The sequence below is a fragment of the Bufo gargarizans genome, chromosome 2, assembly GCF_014858855.1.
Source record: "Bufo gargarizans isolate SCDJY-AF-19 chromosome 2, ASM1485885v1, whole genome shotgun sequence".
In the NCBI taxonomy this organism is placed as follows: Eukaryota; Metazoa; Chordata; class Amphibia; order Anura; family Bufonidae; genus Bufo; species Bufo gargarizans.
Window position 1 is genome coordinate 162,522,976 of NC_058081.1, and position 15,692 is coordinate 162,538,667.

The 15,692-nt window shown below is 44.6% G+C and overlaps 1 protein-coding gene across 1 annotated transcript in view; it reads left to right on the forward strand.

The window, feature by feature from the left end:
• Positions 1-13,788, forward strand: part of SCG3 (secretogranin III) — a 54,010-nt gene extending 40,222 nt beyond the window's left edge. Inside the window, exons 10-12 of the mRNA XM_044283272.1 lie at positions 8,379-8,513; positions 10,083-10,163; positions 11,986-13,788. Coding sequence (XP_044139207.1) covers positions 8,379-8,513; positions 10,083-10,163; positions 11,986-12,104 — 335 coding nt within the window. The 3' untranslated portion in view covers positions 12,105-13,788. The remainder of the gene's footprint in view (positions 1-8,378; positions 8,514-10,082; positions 10,164-11,985) is intronic.
• Positions 13,789-15,692: the final 1,904 nt, after the last annotated feature.

The following is a 15,692-nucleotide window of genomic DNA, read 5'->3' on the forward strand; positions in this document are numbered from 1 at the left end:
TGGACAGCACTCCGTGTGCTGTCCGCATCCATTGCTCCGTTCCCCGCCAAAAAAATAGAACATGTCCTATTCTTGTCCGCCTTGCGAACAAGAATAGGCATTTCTACAATGGGCCGCCCGTTCCGTTCCACAAATTGCGGAAGGCACATGGGCGGCTTCCGTCTTTTGCGGATCCGCGGTTTGCGGACAGCAAAAAACAGAACGGCCGTGTGCATGAGGCCAATCACTGATGGAAATCACTGACCAAACACTGATTTGTGAATGAGGCTTAAGTAATGAGGTCCACCATACACCTTTTTCATCCATGATATAACATAACCTACACTGCAGCGAACATAGCCTTAAAGGGGTATTCCAGCTATCTCTGGAACTGCCATAGAAATGAATGGAGTGGCTGACGCATGCAGAACCCACCACTCGTTAATTTTTATATAACTCAATATAACTAGAATACACCTTAATATAACTTAATATAACTGGAATGCCCCTTAACTTATCCAGAATACCCCTTTAAGTATCAGATAAATGCAGGCTAAACCCGCAGATTTTGGCACGCTTCCCAAGGGCATGACATGGAACCCTTTAGAAAAACGTGGAATGGGGCACCATACTAACATAAACCAGCTACAACAGAAAACTGAGAAGATGAAAAGCTTAAAGGGGCCTCTCACAGAGGTTATACTTACCTTGCTCCCCGGTGACGGGGGGGAATCGGGTACAGCTAATAGCAGGCTGCAACGGGAATGAGCCTTCCTAGCATCGTAGGTGACGCAAGAAAGGTTCGTTCCCATTGTGGCCTGCTATTGGCTGCCCCCCGTGCCGGCATCAGACGTGATGCGGGTGCCGGGGAGTGAGGTAATTATAACCTCTGTGAGGGACCTGGGCATATGAAGGAGCATTATAGATCTTGGATAACCCCTTTAAGATTATATTGATTTCCTTAATGAACAGGGATAATACACAAAGTAATGTCAGAGTACAGGCATTATATTGGCATAAAAAACACAGAAAAGGTCATGATGTATACCAGGCATCCTCAAACTGTGGCCCTCCACCTGTTGCAAAACTACAACTCCCAGCATGCCTGAACAGCCTACAGGTATCAGCCTACAGCAGGGCATTGTGGGAGTTGTAGTTTTACAACAGCTGGAGGGCCGCAGTTTGAGGATGCCTGATGTATACTGTGACATCACAGCATGAAAAAAGAAACATAATAATGTCATTAGGATCGAGCGAATTGAGCGGATCATAGATGAGAGGTCGATTCGTGTTGTTTCCGTACAGCATTTACAATGTATTTGCTCTGTGTAGGAAAACTGCGTCTCGGCAGAAGTTCCGGGAGACTTCGGTAAATCACTTCGGGATTCCTAGCTGCATATTTCAAAACATTTTAAATGAAAATAGGAGGTGCATCTCCGCTCCTCAGCCTTCCAGTGCTGGCACGCCCCTCTGTGCCCTGAAGCCATAGTTTGTATGAAGAATTAACGTCTTTTTGTTCTCTGAGGAATGCCACAAATGATTTTCACAAGACATATATCATTTTAATCAGCAGGATCAACCCCACCAGTCAGTATGTCTGATTTAACAGGGTTGAACTTGCTCACATCCTCTTTAAGTACCCCCACGCATAGAGTGATGCCTCTTTTTACTTCCAGTGTGAACAGGTCTGCTCTTGTCTGTGTCTATGGCTCAGCACAGCAGATGTGATGACGTCACTGCATCCCTCCCGCCTGGGCTAAACCACCGATGGCAGGGAAACGGTAGAGCAGGAAGCTGAGAGTTAACAGGTCTGCTCTTGTCTGTGACTGTCTATGGCTCAGCACAGCAGATGTGATGACGTCACTGCATCCCTCCCGCCTGGGCTAAACCACCGATGGCAGGGAAACGGTAGAGCAGGAAGCTGAGAGTTAACAGGTCTGCTCTTGTCTGTGACTGTCTATGGCTCAGCACAGCAGATGTGATGACGTCACTGCATCCCTCCCGCCTGGGCTAAACCACCGATGGCAGGGAAACGGTAGAGCAGGAAGCTGAGAGTTAACAGGTCTGCTCTTGTCTGTGTCTATGGCCCAGCACAGCAGATGTGATGACGTCACTGCATCCCTCCTGCCTGGGCTAAACCACCGATGGCAGGGAAACGGTAGAGCAGGAAGCTGAGAGTTAACAGGTCTGCTCTTGTCTGTGACTGTCTATGGCTCAGCACAGCAGATGTGATGACGTCACTGCATCCCTCCCGCCTGGGCTAAACCACCGATGGCAGGGAAACGGTAGAGCAGGAAGCTGAGAGTTAACAGGTCTGCTCTTGTCTGTGTCTATGGCCCAGCACAGCAGATGTGATGACGTCACTGCATCCCTCCTGCCTGGGCTAAACCACCGATGGCAGGGAAACGGTAGAGCAGGAAGCTGACAGCAGTGCCTCCATTGTGCGTCTTGTGGACACAGATACCGTTGAATCAGGACATGCAGAGGTTTAGACAGCTGCAGTCTACCACTATATATTTTATATGTTGCTATATAGGGGAGTTCTGAACCCCAAATCTTCCCCTTTGTTAATGTAAATTGTATTTATCAGGTGAAGCTTTTAGGCAATCAAAAAATACTCAAGACTGATTATGTGCCAAGTAACAGGCTAAAAACGTTTATTATGTATAACATAAAAAATATATATTTTTTTAACTTTCTGATCATGTATAAAGCAGTTACAGGACAGAACGCATTTTAGTTGTCAGTTACCTAATTTCCCTCACGTAGCGCCTTCTGCTTGAATACTCTGAACTCTGTGTAATCCATCATAGTCTCCATCATAAATGTATTTTCTTTTCACCATTCATCAATCATCACATATCATTTACTGTTCTACCTCTTCAGACATCACAGTCTTGTTTGGTTCCAGTAATCATATTTTAGACCGATACTGCCGTTCAAAGCGAATCCGTCATGAGTTTGATGCTGCCCTATGATAGCAGCATAAACTAGTGACAGATCCCCTGAGCAAAACGCTGGATAACTTACTTGAATTTTGAACATCTCCATAACCAACTGAGTGCTGGACTCTGCATAATACAGAGCACGTGCATCTGGCCACAGGGGAGGCGCAGGGAGGAAGATAGGAATGGTCATTATGGCCCTGAGAGGGGTAGTCGTACTCACAGTTCTCAGTCGGATCCCCACTCCAACACTCCCTAGGGCTGTGCAGTGACTTGGTATTGGGACTCCTACTTGGGGGCAGTTGAGGTAATCAGTAGGCAGGGTGCAAGGATGGAGGCTAGGTCTAGGGGCCGACCGATGTATAGTGGAATCAATAACTAGGCCCATTGGTTGCAAAAATAAAGTCTCTTTACTGAGTTGATGAAGGTTGCAGTCAGGCTCGGACTGGCCCACCAGGGAGGCGGGGGATTCCTCGGTGGGTCCCATGCGCCCGAGATAAGATGGAGGAGTAATTATTTCTTCTTTCTCAGTAGAGGTAATTATTGTAACCACTAGGTGGCAGTATCGCACAGTGATGCAGCCTCCTACTGGTGTACATTGTACAGGAGGCCCCGCAGTATCTTCTAGACTTCTGGGGCTGCTGGCTGTGAAGGAGTAGAGAAGGTGTCTGCCTCCTCCTGCCCTCCCTGCTGTAAGGAAACTGTGGCTGCTGAAGAGAAGGACTCCTCTGCGGTGCTGGGCTGATTTCTCAGGTGTGTGACAGTAGTGAGCTGCAGGAGACTGTAAGGGGGAAATAGGGGATTTGTTTATAGCAGACTAAGATCTGTGTATGTGTGCTGCTCTCTACAGAGTTCAGAGTGGCATTGGGGGGACCTAGGTCCCCTCAATGCCTCTGCTTTAGGCGACCCCCATTAGTGCCACAGCTCAAGATGCTCCCCAATTCCCCCACTCTAAATGACCCCTAATATTGCCTCTTCTCCAGTTGCCCCCCTAATACCTCTGCTCCACGATCATCACTATTACCCTGCCTCAGGCGACCCTAATGCCTCTGCTTTAGGTGCGCCACCATAAATGCCCCAGTTCCAGATGCCACCCACTTTAAATGCACCACTAATATTGCCTCTTTCCCAGTTACCCCTGCTCCAGGATCCCCACTATTTCCCTGCCCCCCCCCGTCTGTGCCCTGTACTCACGTTGCTCCTCTAGCACCTGTGCTTGGGCTTTGTTAAAGGTTGTGACCTGCAAAGGGGTTGGACTTATGCCCCAAAAATTCTGCACAGTGCATCACATTCTCCAGTATTGAGATGTATGATTTACATGGCGGCAGTGATGATATTCCGTATTTACAGGCATCACTGCTGCCATGTAAAGAGAAACTGGTGGTGGAGTGGTGGAGGATTTAAAGGGGTTGTGCAGGTTTTCAGGTTATCCTCTCCACACCATAGGGCATAACTACATGAATAGTGGGGTCCGATTCTGCGACCCCCACTGATCCCAGGAATTGGTCCTGTTCCCCCTTTTTGATGGTGTAGCAGGCTGCACATATGCCCTGATGCTCTATTTATTCTCTTTGGGACCACTGGAAATAGCCAGCGCTGTACTCTGCCATCTCCAGCGACCCCATAAAGAATGGTGGGAGAGGCAGGGCATATGCTCGACCTGCCACTCAGTCAAGAAGGGGGATCAGTGGGGGCTCCAGTGTTCAGACCCCCACAGATCACTTAGTTATCCCGGATACTGTGGATAAAGGATAACTAGAAAAGTTGACAAAGACCCTTTAACAGGCAAGCATTTCTATATTATTATTTTTTAAAAAAAATTTACACTCAAAAAAAACATTTAAGGATAGGGAATGTGAAAAGGTGAAACAGCTATGACACGACAGGTGATAAGTGTCTGATTGATGGGGATCTGACTGCTTGGACCCCCATGATCAAGGGAACGTGGTCTTAAAGGGGTTGTCTCACTTCATTAAGTCGGATAATGTAGAGAAAGTTAATACAAGCCACTTACTAATATATTGTTATTATCCATATTGCTTCCTTTGCTGGCTGGATTCATTTTTCCATCACATTATACACGGCTCATTTCCATTGTTACAACCACCCAGCAATCCATCAGTGGTGGTCGTGCTTGCACACTATAGGATAAAGCACTAGCCAATGTGCGCTCCCATGGTCCCAGCTACCAGAGAGGCGGACGCTTTTGCCTATAGTGTGCAAGCATGACCACTACTGCTGGATTTCAGGGTTGTCTGTAACCATGGAAACGAGCAGTGTATAATGTGATGGAAAAATGAATCCAGCCAGCAAAGGAAGCAATATGGATAATAACAGTATATTAGTAAGTTGCTCGTATTAACTTTCTCTACATGATAAATGCCACTTACTGAAGTGAGACAAACCCTTTAAGTCTGACCACAGATTTTCTATTGGATTGAGATCTGGGCTTTGACTAGGCCATTCCAACACATTTACATGTTTCCCCTTAAACCACTCAAGTGTTGCTTTAGCAGTGTGTTTGGGGTCATTGTCCTCCTGGAAGGTGAACCTCCGTCCTAGCCTCAAATCACGCACAGAGTGGTACAGGTTTTGCTCAAGAATATCCCTGTATTTATCCATTCATCCATCCTTCCCTCAACTCTGACCAGTTTCCCAGTCCCGGCTGCTGAAAGACATCCCCCCAGCATGATGCTGCCATGTTTCACTGTGGAGATGGTGTTCTTTGGGCGATGTGATTTGTTGGGTTTGCTCCAGACATAGTGTTTTCTTTGATGGCCAAAAAGTTAAATTTTAGTCTCAGACCAGAGCACCATCCTCCATGCATTTTGGGGGTCTCCCACATGCCTTTTTGTTTTTAGCTGAAAGTAATGGCTTTCTTCGGGCCACTCTGCCATAAAGGCCAACTCTATGGAGCGTACGGCTTATTGTTGTCCTATGTGCAGATACTCCAGTCTCTGCTGTGGAACGCTGCAACTCATCCAGGGTTACCTTAGGTTTCTGTGCTGCCTCTCTGATTAATGCTCTCCTTGCCCGGTTCATGAGTTTTGGTGGGCGGCCGTCTCTTGGCAGGTTTGCTGTTGTGCCATTTGGTTATGATAGATTGAATGGTGCTCCTGGGGATCATCAAAGATTTGGAGATTTTTTTTTTATAACCTAACCCTGACTTGTACTTCTCAACAACATTGTCCCTTACTTGTTTGGAGAGTTCCTTGGTCTTCATAGCAATGTTTGGTTAGTGATGCCTCTTGCTTAGGTGTTGCAGCCTCTGGGGCCTTATGTAATGACAGATCATGTGACACTTAGATTGCACACAGGTGGACACCATTTCACTAATTATGTGACTTCTGAAGGTAATTGGTTGCACCAGAGCTTTTTATGGGCTTCCTAATAAAAGGGGTGGGGGGAATAAATACACACATGACAATTTTCTGTTTTCTATTTCTAAACAATAGTTTTATTTATATATTTTTCACCAACTTAGACTATTGTGTTTTGATCCATCACATAAAATTCAGATTAACAAACTTTGAATTTAAGGCTGTAATGTAACAAAACACGAAAAAAGTCAAGGGGGCTGAATACTTTTGCAAGGCAATGTATGTGCATTTTGTTGTGAGTGTCTACCATCATACTTCATCTTTAATATTTCTGTTATCACTGTAAGGGCTCATGAACACGACTTTTGGATGTTTTGCAGTCTGCAAATTGCGAATCTGCAAAACATGGATACTGGGTGTGTGCATTCCACATTATGCGGAACAGAACAGCCGGCCTCTAATAGAATAGTTCTATCCTTGCCTGTAATGCTGAGAATAATAGGACATGTTCTATAATTCTGCGTAACGGCCATGTGGATAAACAGACATGGAATGCACATAGAGTCGTTTCCGTTTTTTTTTTTTGCTGCCCCATTGAAGTGAATGGTTTCACATACAGGCCACAAAAAAAATGGTACGGATACGGAAAAAAAAAAGTTTGTGTGCAGAAGCCCTAAGGTGGCCCCCCAGAATCAGTTACACTGGTGAGCCCTAGGTACCCCAGTTCGACACTGGTTGCAATACATGGTAGCATAATAGCACAATTCAGAGATTTCACAGGCAGAATTTTTCCCAATGACCATATATAGGCAGCAACAATGTTGGCAGTTGTAGTACTCCCAGTCCCTCTCTCTCACTGCTTTACCCATAAACCACAGTATTAAACCTGGTAACTTTGAATTTTGCAGTCCATTTTGTCCCTGGCTACTGCACTTGCTCCAAGGAGTCCTCATAGTTACGAGCTCCCAGCATTCCCTGCCAACTTTTGCTGATTAACAGCTCTCCACCTATAGCAGTCACTGGTGGGGAAGTGCACTCGGATTGACTGCCCTGCTTGAGCATTTTCATCAGGGTATCTGTTACCAGTTTATGCTGCCCTTAGGCCTATATCACACCAACAGATTATCTGACAGATTTTCTGACCAATCATTGCTCAGATGGCCAGGGGCAGACTGGGAACTTAAAGTGGCCATGGAAAAAATACTAAAAGTGGTCCCATTTTGTAGTTGGGTCCAAATTGATGGAAGCCGGGGCCAGCAATACCATATTGTGGCACATTATACAACCCCAACAGAGCCAAATACCACAGTCAATCACAAAATACTGCCCCAGCAGAACAAAAAAACATCACCAAAAGCTTCCACAGGGTCAGCCGTGACAAGGGCCCAGGCAGCCCCCTGGGCATCGGCCCACCGGGAAATTTCCCTGTAATCCGCCCCTGCAGATGGCCATTTACACACACAGACACCAACTATTGGTCTGATTGGACAGATATTGGTCAGATAATCTGTTAGTGTAATACAGCATTAAGATATCTAAAACTACTGATGCAGAGATAACATTGTAACCATGCAATTGCATATATATAATGGGGGTCATTTTACACGCCACTCTCAGTAAAAACCCTGCTGGTGGAAGATCTGACCAATTTCCTCTTCTGCCATCTGTGGGCCAGAACTGAAATGTGCTCCATCCAAGAGCTGGAGTACATTTCTGGTATAATACCAGTTTTCTGGCGCATATGTTAGAAGAGTTCGGCCATGGAGGTCCTGCCTGCGGCCCGCCTCCTCCCACCTACATTTTGGAAAAGTGGTGAGGGTGTTGGAAAAGGTTAAAAAGATGCAAGTTTTTACACAAACCGCCACTTGCAGTAGAATTTGCAGCTTTCAGCTATATGAACCCCAATGTGTATTTATGTAATATTTATATGATAAAGACATATTTATCTTTTACTTACATGCCATGTACTATGTGAACAGTACAGTAAAGCAGAAGACACATTATATTACAGTACCCTTCTTAAATATTCTGAGACAGGGGTTAAAAGAAAGTGAAGTATATGAACTTGGCCAAGAACGGAATTATTTATTCATCACCAGTCTCTTAAGATAAGCCCTGTCTTCTCTTGATGCAGGTGAGAAAACAGATGAGGAATCTGATAGCACTAAGGAAGCTGCAGCCATCATGGAAAAGGAATATCAAAAATTAAAGGATTCAACAAAACCAGAGGAGCTAAAAGAAACTGAAGTACCCAGTAAGAAACACAAAGGTAAATCAATATAGGAGAAAAATCCAATACATATATTTCATTGTTTCAACTTGAGTCCCCTTGTCATAAAAGGGAGATAAAGGTGAAGACGTGAGGATGTGTCTTAAGTTTAACATGCAATCTTACAGGAGACTAATGCATGTTCAGTGCATTACCTGATGATTTTTAGGGAAGCGAGATTTATGACAGAGACTAAAATCAAACTTGTACCCCTCTTCATATGGTTTTTATTCCAAGTCCGCAGGCTGTCGCTTCCCCAAGGCCAGTTTTTACATTAAAGTGCTAAATTATAGGTCCATTTCATGCTCATATCGGGCTTATTTAGCCAACTTTAATGGGTTTGGCCCACACCTATCTCTAGAAGAGAGCCCGCAAAGTGAAGAAGGGTAGACCACGCATGTACGGCCACCCTCCATTCATTTCTAGCCGAGCAGCGCATTCGGCTATTTTCAGAAGTCACATATAGAAATGAATGGGAAGAGCACTGTGCAAGCGCGTGAACCCCATTCACTTTTATGGGGCTGACAGAAATAGCCGAGTGTGCTGCTTAGCTCTTTTCGGCAGTCCCATAGAAATGAGTGGAGGGCAGCCACACTTGCGTAGTCCACACTTTTCTTCACTTTGCGGGCGCCGTTTTCTTTTCAAGATAGGTCAGCAATATCAGATCGTTGGAGTTCAAACTCCCAACTCCTTGGCAATCAGCTGTTTGAAGAGGCTGCGGCACACCGGTGAGTGCAAGAGCCTTGTCCTAGGCCAGTGACATCACGTCCAACGGTCACATGTCCTAGGAGCAGTTCAGTCCCATTCAAGTGAAGGGGGCTGAGCTGCAATACCAAGCACAGCCACTATACAATGTACGGCGCTGTGCTTGGTATTGGAGGCTACGGTGTTCCGGGGAGACCCCTGCGGATCTGATATTGATGACTTCTGCAAACTGGACCTCCCAAAATATCATACACATGAGATGATTGTTGGCCAAGCAGATGACGGCTATTTCTGCCAAGTCCCCCATGAACTTCCACACTCATTTCCAATACGTAAAACCAGCATTACACTGTCTAAAAGTGGCCATGGTTCAGTACCATTCATCTAAAATTTATGGGAGTGTCCCAATTTCCCTTATGGCAAATGTCATGGAAAAAAGAATTATAACAATTTGCGCCTATGGTGCATGTCGATAAATGCCGCTAATACTTCTGGTCCACTATCACAAGAATATCTCATTGTGGATGGAGTGTCCATTGTATTAGAAACTAAAAGATCTTAAGAGACTTAACACTGGAAATTATTTAAGCCGTTTTACCTCTTTGGTAAAAATGCATTAGGTTTTGCACACACAGAAGGAGAAAGGTTCTTGAAACTACCATAGCTTCATATTTACTGAGGATATCACATGGGTATTCACCGGGATCAGTCTCCTAGTAAATTAGGTCTTAAAATAAAGTTATGTTCTAGGAAAAAGTAAGAACGCTCTGATATTAAATGGATCCTGAAAATAGCATTGCTGCGTCAAACTGCTTATTATCCCATTATCCATCAATCATTAACAGTCTCTGCCGTTCTCTCCAGGGAAGGCTGAAACGTATTTAGAAGCAATTAGAAAGAATATTGAATGGCTGAAGACTCACAACAAACAGGAGAACAAAGAAGGTAAAAATTACAGACGATTCACAGTACAAATGAAACTATGGATGGGGAGAAATACAGGAAAAGCAATTGCTTAAGGTCTTCACCACTTAGGGCCTCCACCATTCATCACCTACAAACACTCCTAGCAGGAAGGGAATCTAAAAAAAAGTTTATAAAGCGAGTTTCATGCTGTCCAAACCTCAAGCATCATGAAATCCAGACAGGCTCCATGGTTACACATAATTCTGCTTTACTCTGAAATACTGCGGGGTTAAAAACGAGCCACGAACAGGGAGGAGAGTCATGGGGGCAGCTCCTCACATGGGCTTAGGTTGATTGATAGGTCTCTCCCTATACATAAATAGAGCATATATTTCTATGACAGCTCTACTATGACTCTTTACAAAAACTGAGCTGTAATACAGCCATGGTTATGACTCCATCCAAAATAATGTAATTGTTGTTTCCCCAGTAGCTGATAGCCCTGGGTCACAGTCGGACTGCCTCATATGCATTAGAGAGTCAAAAGTCAGTAAGAACTGCTGGCAGTGATCTAATGTGTATGGTCGGCATAAAGGGATTATTCCATCTGGACACTTATGGTATAGTGATAGGATATATGCCATATGCCATAAATGGTGATAGGTGTGGGTCCCACCTCTTAGACCCCCTCCTACCTCAGGAAAAGGGTCCTGTGGTGAACAGGGAGCATACTGGTCCATCGTAAGTTGAAACTAGACTCAACATACAATGTCTCAGACTCAGATCCAACCAATCAAGGCCACTTCTCTGGTGAAATAGCTGCATTAGTTGCTAGTTAGCAGCTAGTCCTGGCTTGTATATGTAAGGACGTGTGTTATATGTCTTAGGTATCTGCTTATTTTTCTTAAATCTTCATTTTCTGTTTTCTTGGATGATATTTTGGGGCTTTGGAACCAATTACTCAACTTACAATGGTTTCAACATACAATGGTCATCCTGAAACCAATTAATATTGTAACTTGAGCACTGTATTTCTAATATTGTAACTTGAGCACTGTAGTTCTAATATTGTAACTTGAGCACTGTAGTTCTACAGAATTACCAATGATTTTAAATTGAATTTAGGAGGAAAATATCTCATTCCAGAATATGTTATTGAAGGGATGCAAATGAGCTCTTAACAAGCTCTGCCTCTAATGCCACCAGATGTGAGGCAGCTATCCGAAATTAGAAACTTATTCTCAGAGTCCAAACCCCATATCATCCGTAAACTCGTATAGATTTTGAATCAATATACCCTAGTGGCGAGTGATTGTCTCCAAAGGCAGCTCCAAATGGGATTTTAATTCCTGGACCTTTGGGGCCCAGCAGAGGATACTCTGGTGGGCCAGTCTGAACGTGCTGACGAATATGACATTATCGAAATGTGTAATTCACTAAACTACTCATCACAGAAGACCGCAAAAAGAGTCGGGTCCATGCAGGGGCGTAGCTAAAGTCTCACGGGCCCTGGTGCAAGAGTTCAGCTTGGGCCCACATTCCATTAGTGCTTGTTGGCAAGGGGCAGGGGAGCACATAGCCTTCCTGCTGCCAGAGGCAAACATTGAAAGGGCACCCCCTCATGCCAAATTCTTGACCTAACCCCTTCCCTCCAGTCAGAGGTTTAAATTGACCAGCATGCACTTTCTATAATGCCAGTGTCTTATGTGGCACAGGGGTCTTTAGGCCCCCTCAGGCTCCTGGGCCCGGTAGCGACTGCTACCTCTGCACCCCCTATAGCTATGCCCCTGGGTCCATGTGCACATAACCCACCTGATAAAAACATACATCACAAAGTTAATATTGTTTCTTTTATTTCTAGATTATGATCTTTCAAAACTGAGAGACTTCATAGACCAACAGGCAGACACCTACGTAGAAAAAGGAATTCTGGACCAAGAAGAAGCCAACGTAATAAAGCGCATCTACAGTAGCCTGTGAGAAGGACACTGACGAGCGGTCTTTACTACCATGGGAAATAAGCTTTAGATTTAGAAACTCTCACTATGATCCAAAACCGACACCTTTCCACTGTTGCACTGTTATAAAACAGGTTGATTTACTAAAGGTATGAAACTGTTCAGAGAGCAAGTTGATTCCTTTGGACTTTTTTCAGGTGTATATTAATGTAGGTTAATTTAACACAAATCTAATAAAACATCGAAAACAATGGTATGGGGTACATTGTGAAGATCCTTAAATGGATGTTGACTTTAAATTAACCCCTTTTATTCTATGTGGACCCCAGATTGGGATTCTACCATTAGTACTGGAGAGCTATATGGAGGTCCACCCTTTACAGTGAGCAGTCTCATGGAATAAGCCTAGCCCTTGTTCAGCACCAAACATTTCTGAAACTCCCCATAATTCTAATTCTTTAAATGAATATGTACAAGGTGTGGGGTACCCTCATGAACACTAGGATACTGTAGATGGCTTCGCTGCTTATAGGAGAGAGCTCTGCACAGACTGGAGGTGACTCCAGTAGAGGCCACTGGGTCAAACAAGAATGAAAAGACGGCAGTCCAATCAACTAACCAATGCCCCATCAATATATCATATGCCGCAGCTTTAGGAAATTACTAGTTCTGGGTGAATCTTAGTTGGATTAGCTTGCTGCATTATGTGCTGATGACAGATGCACTTTAATAAATCAGCCTGTTCGATCCCTTTTGCATCAGTCTAATTTGTGCAACAGACCGGTCTCTCCTTTATGACAACGTTGGCAAACTTTCTGCCATGTGCTTGCATTTATATTAGTAGTTCTGTAGTCAGACTGCTTCAATTCCACTCATTTGCGGAAGTAAAACACTGAACCTTTCATAATCATCGAAATATTAGATATGATACCCTGACTAAATGAAAGGGGTTTTCTGACACCCCAAAAGTTAGATAACAGCAGGAATTTTAATAAAAGAGCACTCCCCCGGCGCTCCTCCTCCACAAGTCTTTGTTTCTGGTGCTGCAGAAATGAGACCCCCAACTACCTTGTGTGATCGCTGCGGCAATCACTGGCCTCGGGGGTCACATAGGGTAGTCAGGGATGTCACTGCAGCACAGAGACCGGTGCCGCCCCCGACTACATCATGGGGGCTGAGGTCAGTAATCCGCTGCAGCGATCACAAAGAGTAGTCGGAGAAGTCATTACTGCAGTGCTGGAAACAGAGACTGACAAGCAGCAGCATTGGAACGGAGAGGAGCAGACAGATGAGTACTTTTTCTTTTAGTTAATAACTCTTGCTATCTAAAATTTTTGAAGTCTTGGAAAACCACTTTATTTTCTATGGAAATCTATAGGAACCTCAGTTAACATCCAGTATTTGTAGTCGATAATATCTCAGCATACAGACATAACAGAGATGAATTACAAATTAGGCTTTGCTACATTTGTGTATGTTACACAAAACTAAATTGTAACTATAATAACACATTGTACAAACGCTCATGGAGGATTTATCTCTGCTACATCTGTAGATCGAGTGGACATTGAAATAAACCAAAAGTGATTGACTGGAAACACAATATTAGACAATGGTTTACAAGTCACTGTATCTTATTATCAGTTGTACATGTTCTGTGTTGTACCATATACCTGTATGTGCGAGGCAGTTCAGCAATGATTCACATCTGCTCATTTGTATAATTCATTCTTCATCTAAATTTGATTAAACTTTACAAGAATATTTTGCAATAAGACATTGAATGGCACTCTTCTGTTCATTGTATGCATTAACTGCATAAAGACAGGATCCTTATGTTAACACATGTTTACCAAAATTTTAGTTTGCTCGTACCAATAGCTGCCATTCCGAATGCCAGGCAAGTACAGGTGAAGAACAAAAAAACAGCTACTTCATCTGTACTTGCCGTGCGGCAGAAAACTGCAGCAACTCGCAGTAAACCAAGTGCGGTTTTTGGAGAGGTATTCTGAGAAGCCTGGAACACAACAACATGTAATGGCACCTTTAGGGCTCTTTCACACGAGCGGATGCCGTGCGTGGAATCCGCTGCGTGAAAGACAGCCAAGCCCCGCTCTGGACAACAGAGACACGGAGCATTAACATAGAGATAAAGTTGTCACCGTGATTTTGTAGTAAAAAGATCACAGAGACACAGAGCATTATGAGTCATGTTAATGCTTAGTGTCTCTGCTGTTCGGAAGGGGCCTCGCTGTCTTTCACGCAGCGCATTCCACGCACGGCATCCGCTCGTGTGAAAGAGCCCTTACTCTTTGCATTCTTGTAATAGATATTAGCCAGTTCCAGACTTGGCCATTTACCCACCTTTCTGACCAAACAGCTTTTTTTTGTGCCACTGCCTGATCTGTATACGCTGCAGTCATTCAGGGCTGTGTATAAAGCAATGGGGAAGGCAGGGATGGTAAAAAAAAGGCCCTGCCTTCTCTGTGGGGAGTCCTTCTATCCCTGACAACTGGGTGACGGTCCCTAGCCTAAATAAGTGCATGGGACCTAATCTGGGTAAAGAGATAGTAAGACAAACTAGGTCAAAACCTGGGAGTCAAGTCACAGAGCCAAAGGAGAGGCAACACACAGGGTCAAAATTAGCAGATAACGGGGGCGGAGCCTGGCCATGCTTCTGAATGGCTGATTGAGTCTGAGCTCCTCACAAGAGCTGGCCATATAACTCCTTTATATGCCCTCCATCTGAACCATCATGGGGAAAATAGGCAAGGAAAAACATAAAGAATCTGCAGAGGCTACTCTTGTCCGAACAAAACAGCCAGACGTGGAAAAATTCCTCAGAAAGAAGCCCCAGCCTTCTACCCCTGGCACGACCATGATGGCTCCGAGTAACACTCATCACTCTGACGCAGAGGATTTCTCAGAGACAGGCAGCATCTCGGACGCATCGTATCATAAAACTACCCGGAGAGACCCACCAATCTAAAAATCTGTTCGACCTGCGCCATCTGGGCCACAGGGTTGTAGCCCTGAAGAATACCCAAGAAGCCATCCTGACCTATGGAGCTCTGCAGGCACATAAAACACTACTTAATGAGGTCTTTCTTAAGCTTGAGGATCAAGAAAAGTGCAGTCGCAGGCAGAAACTGAGAATCCATGGACTACCTGAATCGGTGGCTCCAGAGGCGCTGCCTAAAGCAGCCAGAGAGCTCTTTGCCTCATTGTTAGGTCCTGAAAGAGCTGCACAAATTGTGATTGAGAGGATCCACAGGGTGCTGCGCCCAAAATCCAAACCTACAGAGCCACCCCGGGACACCATTTGTGGCCTTCTAAGCTACTTGGTCTCAACTGGGAAATCTGACAAAACCAAATGAGGACACCCACCAAGATTCAAGACCTGAGTGAGTTTTTACCCCCCCTCCCTTGATGCCTCTATGTATGTTCAGATCTCCCAGGCAGTGATCCACTGACCTACAAGCTGTATAAACTGCCTTCCATATTTCTCTACCTCCCACCCTTGCCCACACATGCAGTCACGTCCAAAAATATTGGGACACTGACACAATTCTAACATTTTTGGCTCTATACACCACCACAATAGATTTGA